Below are 14,899 nucleotides of genomic sequence, written 5' to 3' on the forward strand. Positions count from 1 at the left end.
CAAGGCCCATGGAGGAATGCGAGGGAGCGAGAGATGGAAGATAAAAAGAGCGAGAGGGGAAGAGACGACAGGATGAGAAAGTTAACGGAGGGTGATGGAGGCAGCTGAGTGAATCTCAGCAGTAAATCATCTCAGAGCCGCCCCATCCCTATCTCCTCCTCGCCTCGCCAGGAATCTTTTTCCCCCTGACCTTGTCTGCTGCTGTGTCTGTGAAGAAAAGATGGGGCCAGATTATCTATGATTGGAGATGGCCATTATCTAAACACAATCTTGGAGCCAGGTCCCACTCCTCTAGCCACTGCTGTGAGACTGGAGACCACACTGATGAGAAGAGAGATGATGGGTCAGCCAGCAACACCCTCTCCTTTTATTAACTCTGATAAGATGGTTTCAACACTCTCCCGAAATGCCCAGCAACTTCCATCAACATCGACTTTTTCACAAAGTGCCACTCTCAGTGCATTTGTCTACACACAGTCTCTTTACCCTACTTGTTTATTAGCTCCCCATACTTTTGTTTTATTGGATACTTATACAGTGCCAGGAGCATTGCAATCCCTGCATTTGATACTCAGCGGCCCTGTGTGAGCCTTTTTAATATCTTATCCATGCCTTTTGTCTGTCTGGCTGAGGGGAGTCTTTGTGAATGGGTCATGTTTGTCCTTGCCAACCTGCTGCTCTTCAGAAGGTTGACCCCAGTCGGGGCACTGAAGAGATTGACAGGACCTTAAGATGTTGCGCACTGTGCTGTCATGCCCCACCCCAGCAGGTAGGAGAAGAGTGAGGGCTGCTGGCTGGCTCAGTCTGGCAGGCCACAGGGGAGGGGCTGTCTGGAGGCACCTCACGCCCACAGAAAGAGCGCGCTCCACTTTACATGCAAATGAAGCCAAAAGATCCCTCTGTGCCTCTGGACACGATCGTGCAAAACTCTGAAAAGTCAAGAAGAACCCTGGCAGCGGTTGATATGTGTGTGCCGAGAAATACACACAGACATGGGGACACTTGGACAGGCAAAATAATTCACAGGATTTCAACAGTGACCATTGAAGGGTAGTCAATTAAGGTTTTAAGGCATTTATTTAAACAGCTTTTTTTTTGCAGAGCTCCATGATCAGGCCTCGCCATTAGAGAAGTTTCTAATGCAGGAAAAGAAGGAATTAAAAAATTTGGACAGAAGCCGCAACAGGCTCACAAGTTTCCTCAATTGTTCTGTGCTAGTTTTTGATCATGCATACCAGAAGGTTTAAAGCCTCCCTCCCACTCCCCCGGGTAAATGGATGTGACAGCTCTAGTGGTATAAGTAATGCATTTACAAACACGAAGTCTGTATCCCCTCATCGTGCCTGATACACTGACAATTTGAATGTTTGTTCTCCTCTGATTATTCCATTTACCACCTCACTATACTGGATAATCCACTTGCATACATCAGATTGGGACCAGCAGCAGAAAGGTTTAGTGTGTGGTTGCACATCATTTTCACTGGGATGGGGTCTAATTACTTCTGTTAGCTGGGTGAGAACTAAACATGACTTAGAAGTAGAATGGGGCTTATTAGGTAGTCGAAGATGATGGGAAAAGGCAAAGGGAGAAAGCTTGTGGCAGTTGAGAAATGCAGCTAAACAGATTCATATATCATGCAGGTCGTTTTCTAATTACCTCACTACATTACTTTACTATTTCTTCATCTCCTTCGACACTGCACTTGAACTGTGCATACTGACACTGAATTATGCATCAAGTCTGAGCGTTTTTTAATTCTAACATTACGTAAGATGGGAATAAAACACTGTGCTGTTGCTTACAGGAAAACTATCGTATAAACAGTCTCACCCTGAAAAATGAGTGGGAGCAAAGCTATGAAATTATTCAGTATTGTATATAAATGCTGTGCTTAAATCTCCATCATGCAATACTTGTTATAAGTAATTGTAATATCAAATTTAATGATTCCCTGAACTTTAAGAGTTGCTCATACTGCTGATAGTGCAACTAAATATCCCACTATGCAGCCTTTTGCTTTTGCAGCCTGTTCACCCCTTCTCTTATGTTAGCATGCTAGCATAAATGTATGCTAACAGCTAACATTCGTACTGTAAATTCATGACACTGAAACAACATCAGAACATAAGTAAACCCAGCTGATTACGTTACCCAGGTCTGGCAACTTCCCTGGTGCACATCACAATGTACAACAGAAGGTGCAGAGATCCTAAGTTGCTTTCCTGAATGCACTGCTGAGTATCAAATGGTTGTCTTAGCTGACTTTGTTAGTATGGGAAATGCTAGAGTGCTTACTTTAAAAAATCTGAAAAACTTCAACATCACTTTGGAAAACTGTACCAGCTACAATTCTCTCTAAGTATGGTGACTCCAATGCTCAGGCAAGATTGTGGGAGGATTACTGTTGATGTAAACCAGCGATTGCATAATGTGAGATACAGTACCGTACATGTCTTTTACATCAAAGACTTTGTTTTTTAGTTTGTTAAAATGCTTCCATTTGTCTTTGTTGTTTCTCTCTGGTCCATTCTGAAAGCCATTTATTCCCAATGGCTTTAATGTAGTCAGTTTTCAGTCATCCTTTTCACTCAATGCTATTATGGCAAGTAATTGTCCTTCACTTACTGTGCATCATCACCATATTTACGAAACACACGCACAAATGAATAAACTTCAAAGATTGTATGAAATACAATCTGTAATCTGGCAAGTTTTATGATCAAAAATATTATTCGGTGACTTTTGTTCCTTGATGTGTCTGATCTAATATTAACTTTAAAAAGAGTGTAGCATATGCTGCCATGTAAATATAACAATTTAGTGATCCCTAAGGAGAAAGTCAATTTGTGGATATGTAGCAACGCCTTCTGTTGTCTGAGTACTTTTACTGTACTTGATACAGAACTTTTCACTCCCCTCAACCTTCACTTTATTTCCTTTTAAGCCTGCAAAAAGCATTTTTTAAATTAAAAAAACAACCTGATAAATTAGTTTAAGTTTACTGATGATTAAATATAATTGACTGCCAGTGATTGCCTGTCTAACATCTAATAATTAATCATTTGATAAACTGTTTTCAGCACTATTTCTTTCACATGAAAAATAATGATAATCTGTCAATGTATCACAAAAACGTGGCATGGAGGTAACGTTTCTTAAGTTAATGAGGCTTGTAAGAGGTGAATTATCCCCTTAGGTTATTTGAGGGAAGGGAAATTAAGTCTACTAAGGCTGCGAACGTCTCATGGCCAGAGGACTGGTAGCACCAGATTTAAACAGACATAACAATGCTAGCTTACAAAAGAGTCTTTGACAACATCAAATGTATCCCAAAAGTGGCTATTCTAGGATTTTTTCTCTCTCTCATGATGTGCAAATGTGTAATGCTCATTATCTAAAAAGCTTATTCTGCAAGCAAATGGCACCTTTTGATTCCAAACAGACTCCTGCCTTAACAGGGACATACAGTAGATGATGAAAAATAAAGTCTAACTCAATATTAAGAAGTCGTTCCCAACATTTTGTACACCGGGTCTGTACGCCTACATGTGCAAGCGTGTCTGGTGGCGGGCCTCCCAGGCAGCAGTGCACCAGCATCAGGCTTTTCTAATGAGACCATAAGAAGCACAACTTCTCTGTTGTGCTGCCTGGAACATTACTCTGCATTTGAAATGCACCCAGCAGCCTAGCAGGCATCTTTTATCGTTGGATGCAGCTGTCCATGCTTTCTGAACACTTACTACTACCAAGCTTCCCTGACTGCTGCCAGCGGGCAATAAGTGATAGAATCATGAAAAAAAGAAGGAAAAAAAAAAAGAAATATTTACCACGACACAGGAGCAGGAGAGTAATGCTTTAAAGAGAATATTCCCATTATTGGCAAACAAAAGCAGAAACTCCTGAAAAGTAGACTTCACAGCAACCGATTCTTTGCCTGAAGAGAAAGAGGGTGAGAGATGACAATAAAGGGTAAAGAGAACGATACAGAGAGGGCAATGGAGAGACAAAAGGAGATGAGAGGAAAGGAAAAGCACAATCTATATGCATATACTGCAGCCTACAACACAAGTAGCACTTTATTCCAGGGAGAGAAGCATCAATCTTGACAGCATATGGCGTCTGTGCAAAATCCATTAATTTTTAATATACCGGGCGCTGAAATGAAAAGGCTTCCTGAGACAAGCAATTGTCAGATGTCAGTAGTGTTTTGATAACTTTTTTGATCTCCTTTTTTATTTGCATTCATAAAACGGGGCTGTCCACATGTCACCTCGGTTTGGACATGGCTGGAGACTGACATGGAACCATTTTCCACACAATTGCTCCCACATTCAGTCAGGAGATGAGGAAACAAAAAGGACATGTGGATTACTTTGTGTGTGTGAGGAAGTAAGTATGCAATGGCCGAGGCCTGAAAATAATGTTATATGTCTTCACACACGGTCATAGGCATTTATATACTGTATACCAGGATGTGGACTCAAGTTACAAGTTACAAAATCAAAAGCACTAACAACTCAACTTGAACTTAAAGGGCCAGTGTGTAATATTTGGCATTGTTTATTGTCAATCTGAATCTGAATCTGAATATTCTACCCATTAATATGTTTATACAAGTGTATGATTGCTATAAAATAAAATTTGTTTGTTTTCGTAGCCTTATAATTATGCTTTTACACACATATATATATATATATATATATATATATATATATATAGCAAGGGCCTTCCTTTAGAGAGGTCGCCATCTTGCGCCACCATGTATGTACGGCAGACCGAGCGGACAATCCAGCCAGCCAGAGAACGCGTTTCGCGTGTATAAATAAACCAACGAAGACAGCGGAAGGAAGGAAGAAGGAGGAAGAAACAGCAGAGAGTGTTAGTAGTTCGTAGATAGAGAGTAGTGAAAAGTTTTTTTAGTTATAAAGTTTGCGAATGGACCACACTTACCACGCAACAGGAGAGAATGAACCCGAACCGTCATCTGCGAGGAAAAGAAGACGCAACTTCACTCCTTGTGATGCACTCTCTGCGGCGCTTTCCCTCCTGATGATATATCTCCCCAACGATGGTAGCAGTAGCACTGAATCCCATTCTGTGCATTCAGCCTCTCTTCTCACCCGCTCAGCATCAAACACATGGAGTTCCTCATCTGTGTGCTCCGGCTCAAACAGGTATGGCTCTGGGTCTGTGTCCGCTACAACAAACTCTTCAAAATCGCGTTCAAAGTAGTCCATTGCAGTGACTATAGTCCAGAGATATTGCTAGGCTAAAAAAACAGCTGAGCACTGTTACCAGCTACGCTGTCAGTGAGTGTGCGGGCTGGAGATTGGCAGAGCATAGAGGGGAGGGGGGTCCCCACTCAGAATGGTAAATGAGTATGTGTGTAAAGTTATGAAGTGTGTCTGTTACGCTAGAAGAGTCAGAGTTTGGGACGGAGTGGAGTGTTACCGGAGTTTCTGGAGTGCTCAAATAAACTGGCCTTTTTCCTGAACGCTCCTCTGGTCTCCTGCTCGTGAGGGATTCATTACAACATGGCTTAGATTTCCAAATAAACATTCACCTCGTCGCTAGATAGACCTACTCCTGAAAAAGTCGTGCGCAAGGCTTTTTGTCCCTACGAGGCCACCGTCATTTACCCGACGGGAGGGGTGAGGGAGTGAGCCCTGCAATCCCCCAGTGGCCGCCAGTGGCCACGCACATGTGAGTTGTTGACAGTGACAACGTGTGTATCGGCTTCGTCGAGTGTACCAAGTGCAGCGCGATGCTGGTATATGACAGCAAAAAGACAGGGACCTCGACACTTGAAAGAAAGACTTGAGTCAGCCTTCAATGTCCATGTTCGTATCCTTAAAAAAATGTCGGGTTTAAACCGGGCTCGGGCTCGTAATTACAGTTAAAGGGACGGGCTGGGCCGGGCTTGGACAGAACATGCACGGGCTCGGGTGGGGTCGGGCTGGATTTTTTGGGCCCGATCTAAGCTCTACTTGGGACTTGACTGGAAAGACTTGAGACTTACTTGTGACTTGCAAAACAACGTGGTCACACCTCTGCTGTATACACATACATATACTGTATATAAAATAAAAATATCTTTCTCCATACACACAAGTCCATTTTTAGCCTCTATATCCGTGGATCCACTCATTATATTTTAATGTATACAGTAGAAATGTTCCAGGATTAATTAGTGGTGTTTGAGGACACAATAATACAGAAAACATCAAAACGATGTAGCCAGCCTTTATAACTACCACACACACACGCAGGCACACACACATTATTATTTTAAAGTAGCGACAACGTTTGAAAGTGCAGATTACAAAGGTCTCTTCAGAGTAGAGCAGAGTGCTGTAGAGCTCAAATGTTCTCCAGCTGTGTGGCTCAGCTCTGTTAGAGGGATAAGATGAGCCCCTCTCAATGAGAGATAAGTACCAAGAGGTCAAACAGTCAGCTCAATGAGTTCTGTCACACTTCTGTATCCTCAGACAGTTCCATAGGAAGGTCCTCACCCCTCTTAATGCAAATACACGACTGTGCTTGAGAAAAGTATTCTTTTTTTCCCTCTTCTCCCCACTTTTAATAGATAACTCTTTGGAGTCATGGAGTCATCTCCTTGTGCAAAGGGTGCATTACAAGATATTTATTCATATTCATAAAATGCCAATTTAAAGCTTGCGAGTGGCCATAGGAGATGAGCGAGAACATGCAAAATCCAATAAGAGCTGCTTTGGAGACAGGTGCAAAGTGGACTAATTAATAGCAATCTATACTCTGGCCAGGGCATGCAGTGGGCCGACTGAGACACTCTTAGGTCAGGCAATGAAAAGATAGCAGCTCCAAATTCATTTTCTCACTGTGGCTCTCCCAAAGGAAGGCTCCCAAGTACACTCGCACTTCCTTTAATGCCTTCACTGGGGTGTAATTTATTTTTGCGTTTGCCAGCACATTTGGAAAGTTCATTACTTCGCTCATGGCTTGTTAATTAGCCTTGTAAAGCTGCCATTAGATCTCCTCGGGCCAGGACCGAGATGAGACTTTTGTCCCAAAACATTAACACACTGCAGGAGGCCTGTAAAACTGCACTCTGCCCGTTTAAGTTGTAACAGTGACACCTCAGTGAAAATCTGAAAGATGGAGGGACAATGGAGGCAAAGTCATGTGTTCTCTAGACAGACTGTTGCCTCATTTCATGTTTCACCTTTGCTGCCATGGACAGGGGTCAAGCTCATTTCTCCCCAACACCTGTTCAAGGCTGACTTTACAGCTACGCAGCTCCTCCGCTGATGCCCAATATCCAGCAACATGTCTGTCCGCCTGTCGGTCTTTGCTAAATCCTAGTCAACATCATAAGTGGCTGTCTCTGTGGTTATCTCCTCTGTTCTCGCTCACTTCCAACCCTGGAGCTCCAAGGGAGGAGGGACAGTAATGAGCAGTAGTACCAGGCTCAGCTGGCGGGTTTGAGAATCCCTGTTGTGTGAGGCGTGACTACAGGAACATGGACTGACACCACAGCTACAACACCGGCAGTAGAGACCAGGCAGCATGGCCTTATTGATTATGCAGGTGCTCATTTGTGTGGCCAAGCGGGTAGCAGGCACGTGTCTCATTTGAACTTTACAGGAATGGAACAGGATCCGATTTCCCCGCTGCAAAAAGGAAGCCCTGGTGCTTTATTTTTAGAACAGCTGCGTCTAATGGGGCCTGGCAGGTACAGGAGGCGTCACATCTGTCGAGGCCCAGGTGATGCTCTCGCCCTCCGCTCCTCGCCCGCTCCCTACCAGTCAAATGACTCACACTGAAGATCAACAGTGTCATTTCCAATAAACTCTTCTTCCTCTTCCTGCCACTTTCCATCAGTTCTGGCGATGGGTTCTTGCTAGTAGCCATTTCATTCCACAACACAGCGGAATAGGGGATGCATAATGTAAAAGATGTAAAGAAGATGAATGCACTGTCTAATGCCAGGGCACTGGGAAGATTAATTAGAAAAATCCAGCTTTCTGGCTGGCCAAAGTGTAGTGGTATAGAGCCCATACATCTGAGCCAGAGTGCCCCCGTCTGGAGCTCAGGAACCAACTTTGACATGTAGCGGGAAGGAAGACATTGGTGTGGGTGGAGCTGCCCTTCAACGGTAATGAGGAACAACACTGCAAATTTCACTTCAGTTTAATATCAGTTGGGAAATTTGGAAAAATCAGTACTTAATGTTAAATCACACCAGACTCTGCTAACATTTAGACTGTACAAAAGGAACTTTGCCCATGACCTTTTCCTACTGATAAAGTTTACAACAGATGTCAGTTTGACGGACAGAATGTAGCCCTGCTATTTCCATGATTTATACCTAACATTGCTTTTTAAGTTCACACACCTTATTGTACAGAATTAGTCACCAATATATGACCATTAAAGAATAGATCTGCTCCAAGCATCTCACAAACATCTTGGCAACATTTTTCTATTGTTGGCACAAAAAATAAGGGAACCTACTCATCATAGTGGACAGAAAACTTGCTAATTAAACCACAGGTTCAACAGAAATATATTGTGAGAAGTTCCTATATCACAATAAAAACTACCTGCTGCAATGCTTTGCAATTTTTTGTTTGTTTCAAGGCACGAGAACTAGACCTTTTGGCTTTCATAGTTAAAATGTTTTGCAATGCTTTCTGCAAACACCCTCCTCCTTCAGTGGGCTGTGAAAGCAATAGGTCACGGTCATAGTTATAACTTGTATACATTTATACAGAATTATGCAGTGTGTGCACAAAATAGTAGGAAGACAAATTCATTCTTTGAATTGCGAATTAGAGTCACGCTTAATTTCACTTTGTATTTGCTGGAGTTGAAAAATGACAAATCTGCAAACCTTTGGCTGATAATTATCCACAAACAACTTTACACTGAAAAGCTTCATCTGTTATTTCTGGGCGGCCAACACTGGGCAGTGCGCAGAATCGTGTTAATTTTTTAATTCCACTTGACTCCTTTTCCAAAGCATTTGTTCCTTAAATGCAAGTGTCCTATGGGCATTCACATTGAGGAAATGTGAGAGCCTTAAGTTTGTCTCCATACAACATATTGGACATATTATAGACAGCGGAAAGTGGAGCGGATGAGAGTATAGTCTTGAATGGGAAACCAGTGCACGCTTAGTTTTCTTACTTTTTCCGAGTTTATAACGGGATGGATTGTGCTGCAGAGTTTACTCTTGCTTATTATAATTCCTACTCCTTTGGTGATGAGAAAGTGTAATACCATGTTCTTGTTCCATGTTCTCTTTCAACTCAGTGACTTAAGCATCCAGACGATCTAAGAGTTTGTCTACCTGTGCAAAATATTCCCGCTCTCTTTCTACCTTTACCTGAAACCCACAGAGCTCCAAACATCATCTGTATCAAACGTCACCGTGGCAGACTTGAATAGCTCACTGGAAACAGGAATATATCTCCCTCATACCAGGGTGGGGTGGCACACCACACAACAGTAGGATCAACAACAACAACAACAACAACAGCCGCCGCCGCAGCAGCAGCAGCAGCAGCAGCAGCAGCAGCAGCAGCATAGGCTCAACACAGCAGACTGCTGATAAAAGGGGGGGTTTGAGTTGCACAAGTTCCTCTCAGCTCAGCAGAACGGTGCCATCAGCTGTAGCATTTGTCTGTTCTTTCCTCTCTTCCACCCTGCCTCCTTTCCCTGCCCCTCTTCCTCCCCCTTCCTCTCTTCCTATCCAGAAGACAGGAAGCTGTTTGTGGGAATGCTCGGCAAGCAGCAGAGCGAGGATGACGTCCGGCGGCTCTTCGAGACCTTCGGCCAGATCGAGGAGTGCACCGTCCTGCGAGGGCCTGATGGGGCCAGTAAGGGTCAGAGCCCACACACCTCCCACTCTTTTGTTTTTCCCTGTCTGTTCCTCCTTTTAATCCCGTCTGTCTGTATGTTCGTGTGCTGTCTCTCTTTCTCTTTCTGCTCCTCACATTTATAGAACCACGCTTCACCTGCTGTGCACTCATTGACATCGTCTGCGATCCACTATACACTTCTGAATAACTCATCCTCCCCTTCAGCTATTCTGTTTTTTCACCACCTCTTATGTGTCTCGCTTGCGTTTCTTTCATACCTCATTGTCACTGTGCTCCGACACCTCCTCCCTTCCCACTTTCCTTTTCTCACTACTCTCTGTATTTCCCTTTCCTTTTTTGTTCTCACTCTACCTCTCCTTCCTCTCTCCTTTTTTCTTTCCCTCCCGAACTTCGTCTCATGTTGTCTCTTCATCCCGGCAGTTCCTCTCACCCTGGGCTTGTACTCAACAAATCCATCACACAACACCTCGTCTTTCAGCTCACCCCTCCTCCTCCCTCCTTCCCTCCCTCTCTTCCTGTTATCTGAAAAGTGGAGGGGTGTAATCATGTTTGTTTCCCACATTCCCGTCATCCCTCCCCAGAGACCCCATTGGACGATAATGTCCTACTGTAAATAAAGCAGCCAGGCTCTGGGTTTTGCTGCTGTCACTCACTGTGCGGCAGATTTGCCAGCATTCAGGAACAGCTTATGCATTCATGTCTGTGGCTTATGTGCTATTTAGTTAGTAGAGCGTGGTCAAATTAAAGATGGCTGTGAAATGTGCGATGCAGGTGGGATTGTTCTGAGAGAGCGAGAGCCCCCCCTCCCCATCATCCTTTGATGGGTCTCTGTCTCACAGCCGTATTTGGAGCGATAACGCCGGTGATATTGCTCGGAACCTCTACCTTCCTTTCTCTTTGTTGACTGTGATTTATTCTCCTATATGAAGCACCTGGATGTGTGAAAAGGACGTGTGGGAAGGAAAGGGAGAGGGGTTGATAATGCGCAAGTCTTCTGAGTATATCAAAGAGAAAGGCTGGCTATACCAAACCACACACCTATCTGTGTCTACATCTGTTCCTCTCACTGTTAATCCCGGGTCTATTGCTCTGCGTCGCCCCACCGGCCCACTACCTTTCTTTCTCCCTGGCTTGTTTCCTCTTTCACTGTCTCTGTCTCCCTCTCTGGCTCCCTCTCTTCCTGCCTGCTCAGATGCCTCAAGCTGATTGACAGCACATAAAATGAAATAAGGCCGGTGCTGCCGTGTCAGACAGGAGCTAGTTTTCTCCCTCATTCTCACTTTCACTCCTTTTCACCCTCTTGCACCCCCCACCTCATCTCTTTTTCCTTCTCCTCTCTTCACATGCCATACGTCCCCTGTGTTGGTATTTGTCTTTATTATCACCGGCTTGATCATTGCCTTTTCTTCAAGTTCTCATTGCTATGAAATGGAAGACCATAGAGCAACGTTAACTATGTATGCTACCACCAGACAAAGGTCTCATATATAGGTATCTGGTCCTATCACTCACTGTGCAACAGTCCCACGCAATCATTACGGGATGTTACGGCAAATTATTTTGCCAGCCGCCTCGCTTGGGATGAGGTTCCCGTAATTTGAATGAGACAGACCTTGAAATTGACAGTGCTATCTGTTCCATGATGGAGGCTTTGTCCCCTGTTGATGTAAATTTATGCTACTCAGAAGCTTTTCAGCACCCCTCTTCACCCAATAAAAAGGCCGAGAAGTTTAACATCCATCTCTCTATGGCTCTGCTCCTCAAAGTACTTTCAAAGTGCAACACTTGCTGCCAGAGTTGAATAGAGCCCTGAATTGTCAGGAAAAATAGAGAGATGGCTTTTAGGTCTATAATTAAGTTGTGTTATAAATGTCACCCATCCAGCGGGATGGAATTCATGCATACATATTATTACCCCGGGAATTCAAAAGGCAGTGCAGATCCTCTCGCTTGAAAGCAATACAATCTCTCTTTTTCCTTTTCCCCCAACTCATTCTGAGCCATCAAATTCAAAAACTCAAATGTGCACTATAATTTATGAGGCTGTAGCACTTCCAATTCTTTTGAGATGTTGTGCTCTGTGTCCCTTAACTTTTTTTTTTCTAGGTCAGGAAAAGCAAGGCTACAGCATTGGCTTTTTGGTGGAGAAATCTGAGGACATTGTATGTTTGACATGACTTTGCCATTGATGGCGTTCGCCAAGCCCTGCGGTTTTGAGCGTCTTTCTGGTTGGGCTGAGCTGCTGAGGTCACTGGGATTCTGGCGCAATATCTGATAGCCTTGTTAGGGAACCAACAGCAAGTTATCTTGCCTCACAAAACCAAAAGGCTTTTGCACGAGCAAACTGCCCCTTATTATTTCAACTACAAAGGTTAAATGCGTTTGTTCCTTCAGAGACAGACTTGCAGTCAAATGGCACACAGTAGGCTGATGCATTTCAGTTGGACAAATGAAGACCTTTCCTGCCTCTACCCGGAGGGGCGTTCAAGTGAAGTAAAAGGGTGCTAGAGTGCTGTGACAGAATCAAAGGCTTTTTTGACTTATCTGTGCGCCTCTGTAGATCTATACAGCTTTGAGAACATTGGACCGTACAGGAAACACATGGCCTTTACTATTCATAACATTTCCGCACACAACAGTTTCAACTGTGTGTCTGGAATGTGGATGGAAAGCCTCAGGTAAAGGTGGAAATTGTCTTCCATTGATTGTGCACATACTGCATGTCCTTCAGTTCAATCTTCTTGATTTTGTCAGGAAATTATTAATTTGTTTGCCTGGGAAGCAAAGCTGACTCCTGAGATGCATAAGTGAATGGGTCACTGCCAGATACAAAACATCCCCTGAGCCTACCTATCAGTGTTTGTAATTTAAATGAATCATCATGACTCCTTTGGGACAGTAGAGTGGATAAATGTATATGAACGTATATAACCGTTTTAAATAGGTATCAGCAGATGTAAAGAACCCAGGGATTGAACTCCGGAAGAGCCTGTCTGGTTCTAAGACACTGGTGCTGCTCGATTAATGAAAAGGGGGCAGAATTAATCCACGAGTTTGTTAATTAGGTATCTCTTGACTTAACACATGAGCTACCTGAAGGCAAGGATAAGAATAGGACATAACAGAATACCTTGTGCAGTCTATGACAACCATAAAGCTTAGAGAAATAGCTCCTGTTTAATTTAATGGCTTTTGGAAAATTACCACATTTCAGTTCCACTGTATTTCACTTCTCTTTATGTTGTAGTAGTTCAGTGCCTGTCCTTACCTACACACTGATACACTAATTAATCATGTAGTTAGGATATGTAACCTTCCAAAAAACATATTGTGCATTATTATTATTATCTACTTGAATCATTTTTAACATCATTTGAAATGTTAATGCAATGAGGCTCCAGAACACCGCTGCCAACACCCGTTCCCTTGTCTTCCGGCCAACTTTTTATGTTGACTTTTCCTTTTGTGCATTAACTACACAACAGATTTAAGATGATTTGAATGCCCCTTGAGCAAAGCCCCCCCACACCCCCCTACCATCCGAAATTACATGCAAGCAAAGATTCGGTTAGATAGGCAGATTATAATACTATGCCTTTGTCATCATAATCTCTTTTATGAGTGACTGCACACAAATCACAATGTGTAAATATTAAACAGATTAATAATCACAAACAAGTCAGGATAGTAAATGCCTTGGCTCTACACTCTGAAGTGGAGGGGGTGGAATTAGAAATGGGCGAGGGACAGGATGTTCCACGCAGCTAATGCCTTCACTACAATTAGACTGATTTATTCAGAGTTATGCGCTGAACACACAAATGGCAGAATATATTTACAAACCAGATAACATGAAAACAATGGTAATGAATGGTGTTTTTCCCCCATATTCAAGGCCATCTCCCTGATGTTGTGCCCCTCCTTTCTATTTCTCTCGTTTTCTGTGTATACAGGCTGCGCCTTTGTCAAGTTCTCCAGCCACGCAGAAGCGCAGGCCGCCATAAACAGCTTGCATGGTGGACAGACTATGCCTGTAAGTAAAATGCTCATAACAAATGTTACAACAGAATTAAGTGTCAAGTTTATTGCAATGCAGTTGCAAACAATTGCTTTTACTGTTGATGTGGACAGACAAAGAGAAAGTTTTGCAAGAGATATGATGTCACTTATGCCAGCTGTTTTGCCTGTGGTTCCGATTCTATGAAATGTTTGAGATAGACCGGGATAAAGTTTACAACAAAGATCGGTGGAGTTTTTGGATTCTGTTTTTCTGCCTTTCCAAGAGACAGACCCTGACCAAGCCTTGCTTTAAAGTTTTCTATTCCATATGCATACACCCACTGGAGGGTGCATGCCCCTTTTAAAAATTCAATACTGAATGTCTTTTTTATGCGTCTGGAAAATATCTCATACATTTAAGACTAAAGCATGCACACAAAAGAAACCAGAATACCTATTATCAGTCTGTGTATCTATTTCTTCATCTGCTCTCTTCTACCACGTAGTAAGTCCATATATACGTGAATATATATATATACAGTCACCACAGTGAATCTTTTCAAAGCACATCAACAGTCCACAGACTCACACACATCCTCGCTGTGTGTTATCGCACACAAGATTCCCACTGTCAGCATCCGCCACCTTACAGTGCACAGCTGCATACTCTGTATCTGTCTTTTCACTCAATATCCATTTCCTTCTCCAGCTATTCAGACTACCTTTTCAGCAGACTGATAGAGAGTGTTTACATTCACACTCTTATAAAGATATGATTACTGTGCATTGCACATGAATCCTCCAATGTGTCCTCAGGTGACATTGTACTGTATATACAAATAAAATGTCAGTTATGTATAAAGTTGAAACTGAAGTTGTGGAATGATGGACATAGAAATGAAAGACCTACGTATATACTGTACAGTTCAAGTATGATACTGTAGGTGGGAGTTTGTTCTTTGGTTCATTTTCATTGTTACATGCCATATAAAATGCTATACAAGATTTTAGATTATAGTAGGAGTATAGTAAGA

At 43.0% G+C, this 14,899-nt stretch overlaps 1 protein-coding gene across 10 annotated transcripts in view; it reads left to right on the plus strand.

Moving 5' to 3' along the window:
• celf6 (CUGBP Elav-like family member 6) overlaps positions 1–14,899 on the plus strand; it is a 150,916-nt gene that overhangs the window by 105,068 nt on the left and 30,949 nt on the right. For 6 of the 10 annotated variants that reach the window (XR_013487988.1, XM_033617036.2, XM_078161302.1 and 3 more), the window contains exons 4-5: positions 9,741–9,869; positions 13,820–13,899. Coding sequence is in view for 9 of the 10 variants with exons in the window: in XM_033617036.2 (XP_033472927.2) it covers positions 9,741–9,869; positions 13,820–13,899 (209 nt within the window). In the remaining variant the exon portion in view is untranslated. The remainder of the gene's footprint in view (positions 1–9,740; positions 9,870–13,819; positions 13,900–14,899) is intronic. The other 4 variants (XM_033617054.2, XM_033617085.2, XM_033617093.2 and 1 more) reach the window with 2 other exon arrangements.

Source organism: Epinephelus lanceolatus, chromosome 2 (genome assembly GCF_041903045.1).
Source record: "Epinephelus lanceolatus isolate andai-2023 chromosome 2, ASM4190304v1, whole genome shotgun sequence".
Taxonomy (NCBI): Eukaryota; Metazoa; Chordata; class Actinopteri; order Perciformes; family Serranidae; genus Epinephelus; species Epinephelus lanceolatus.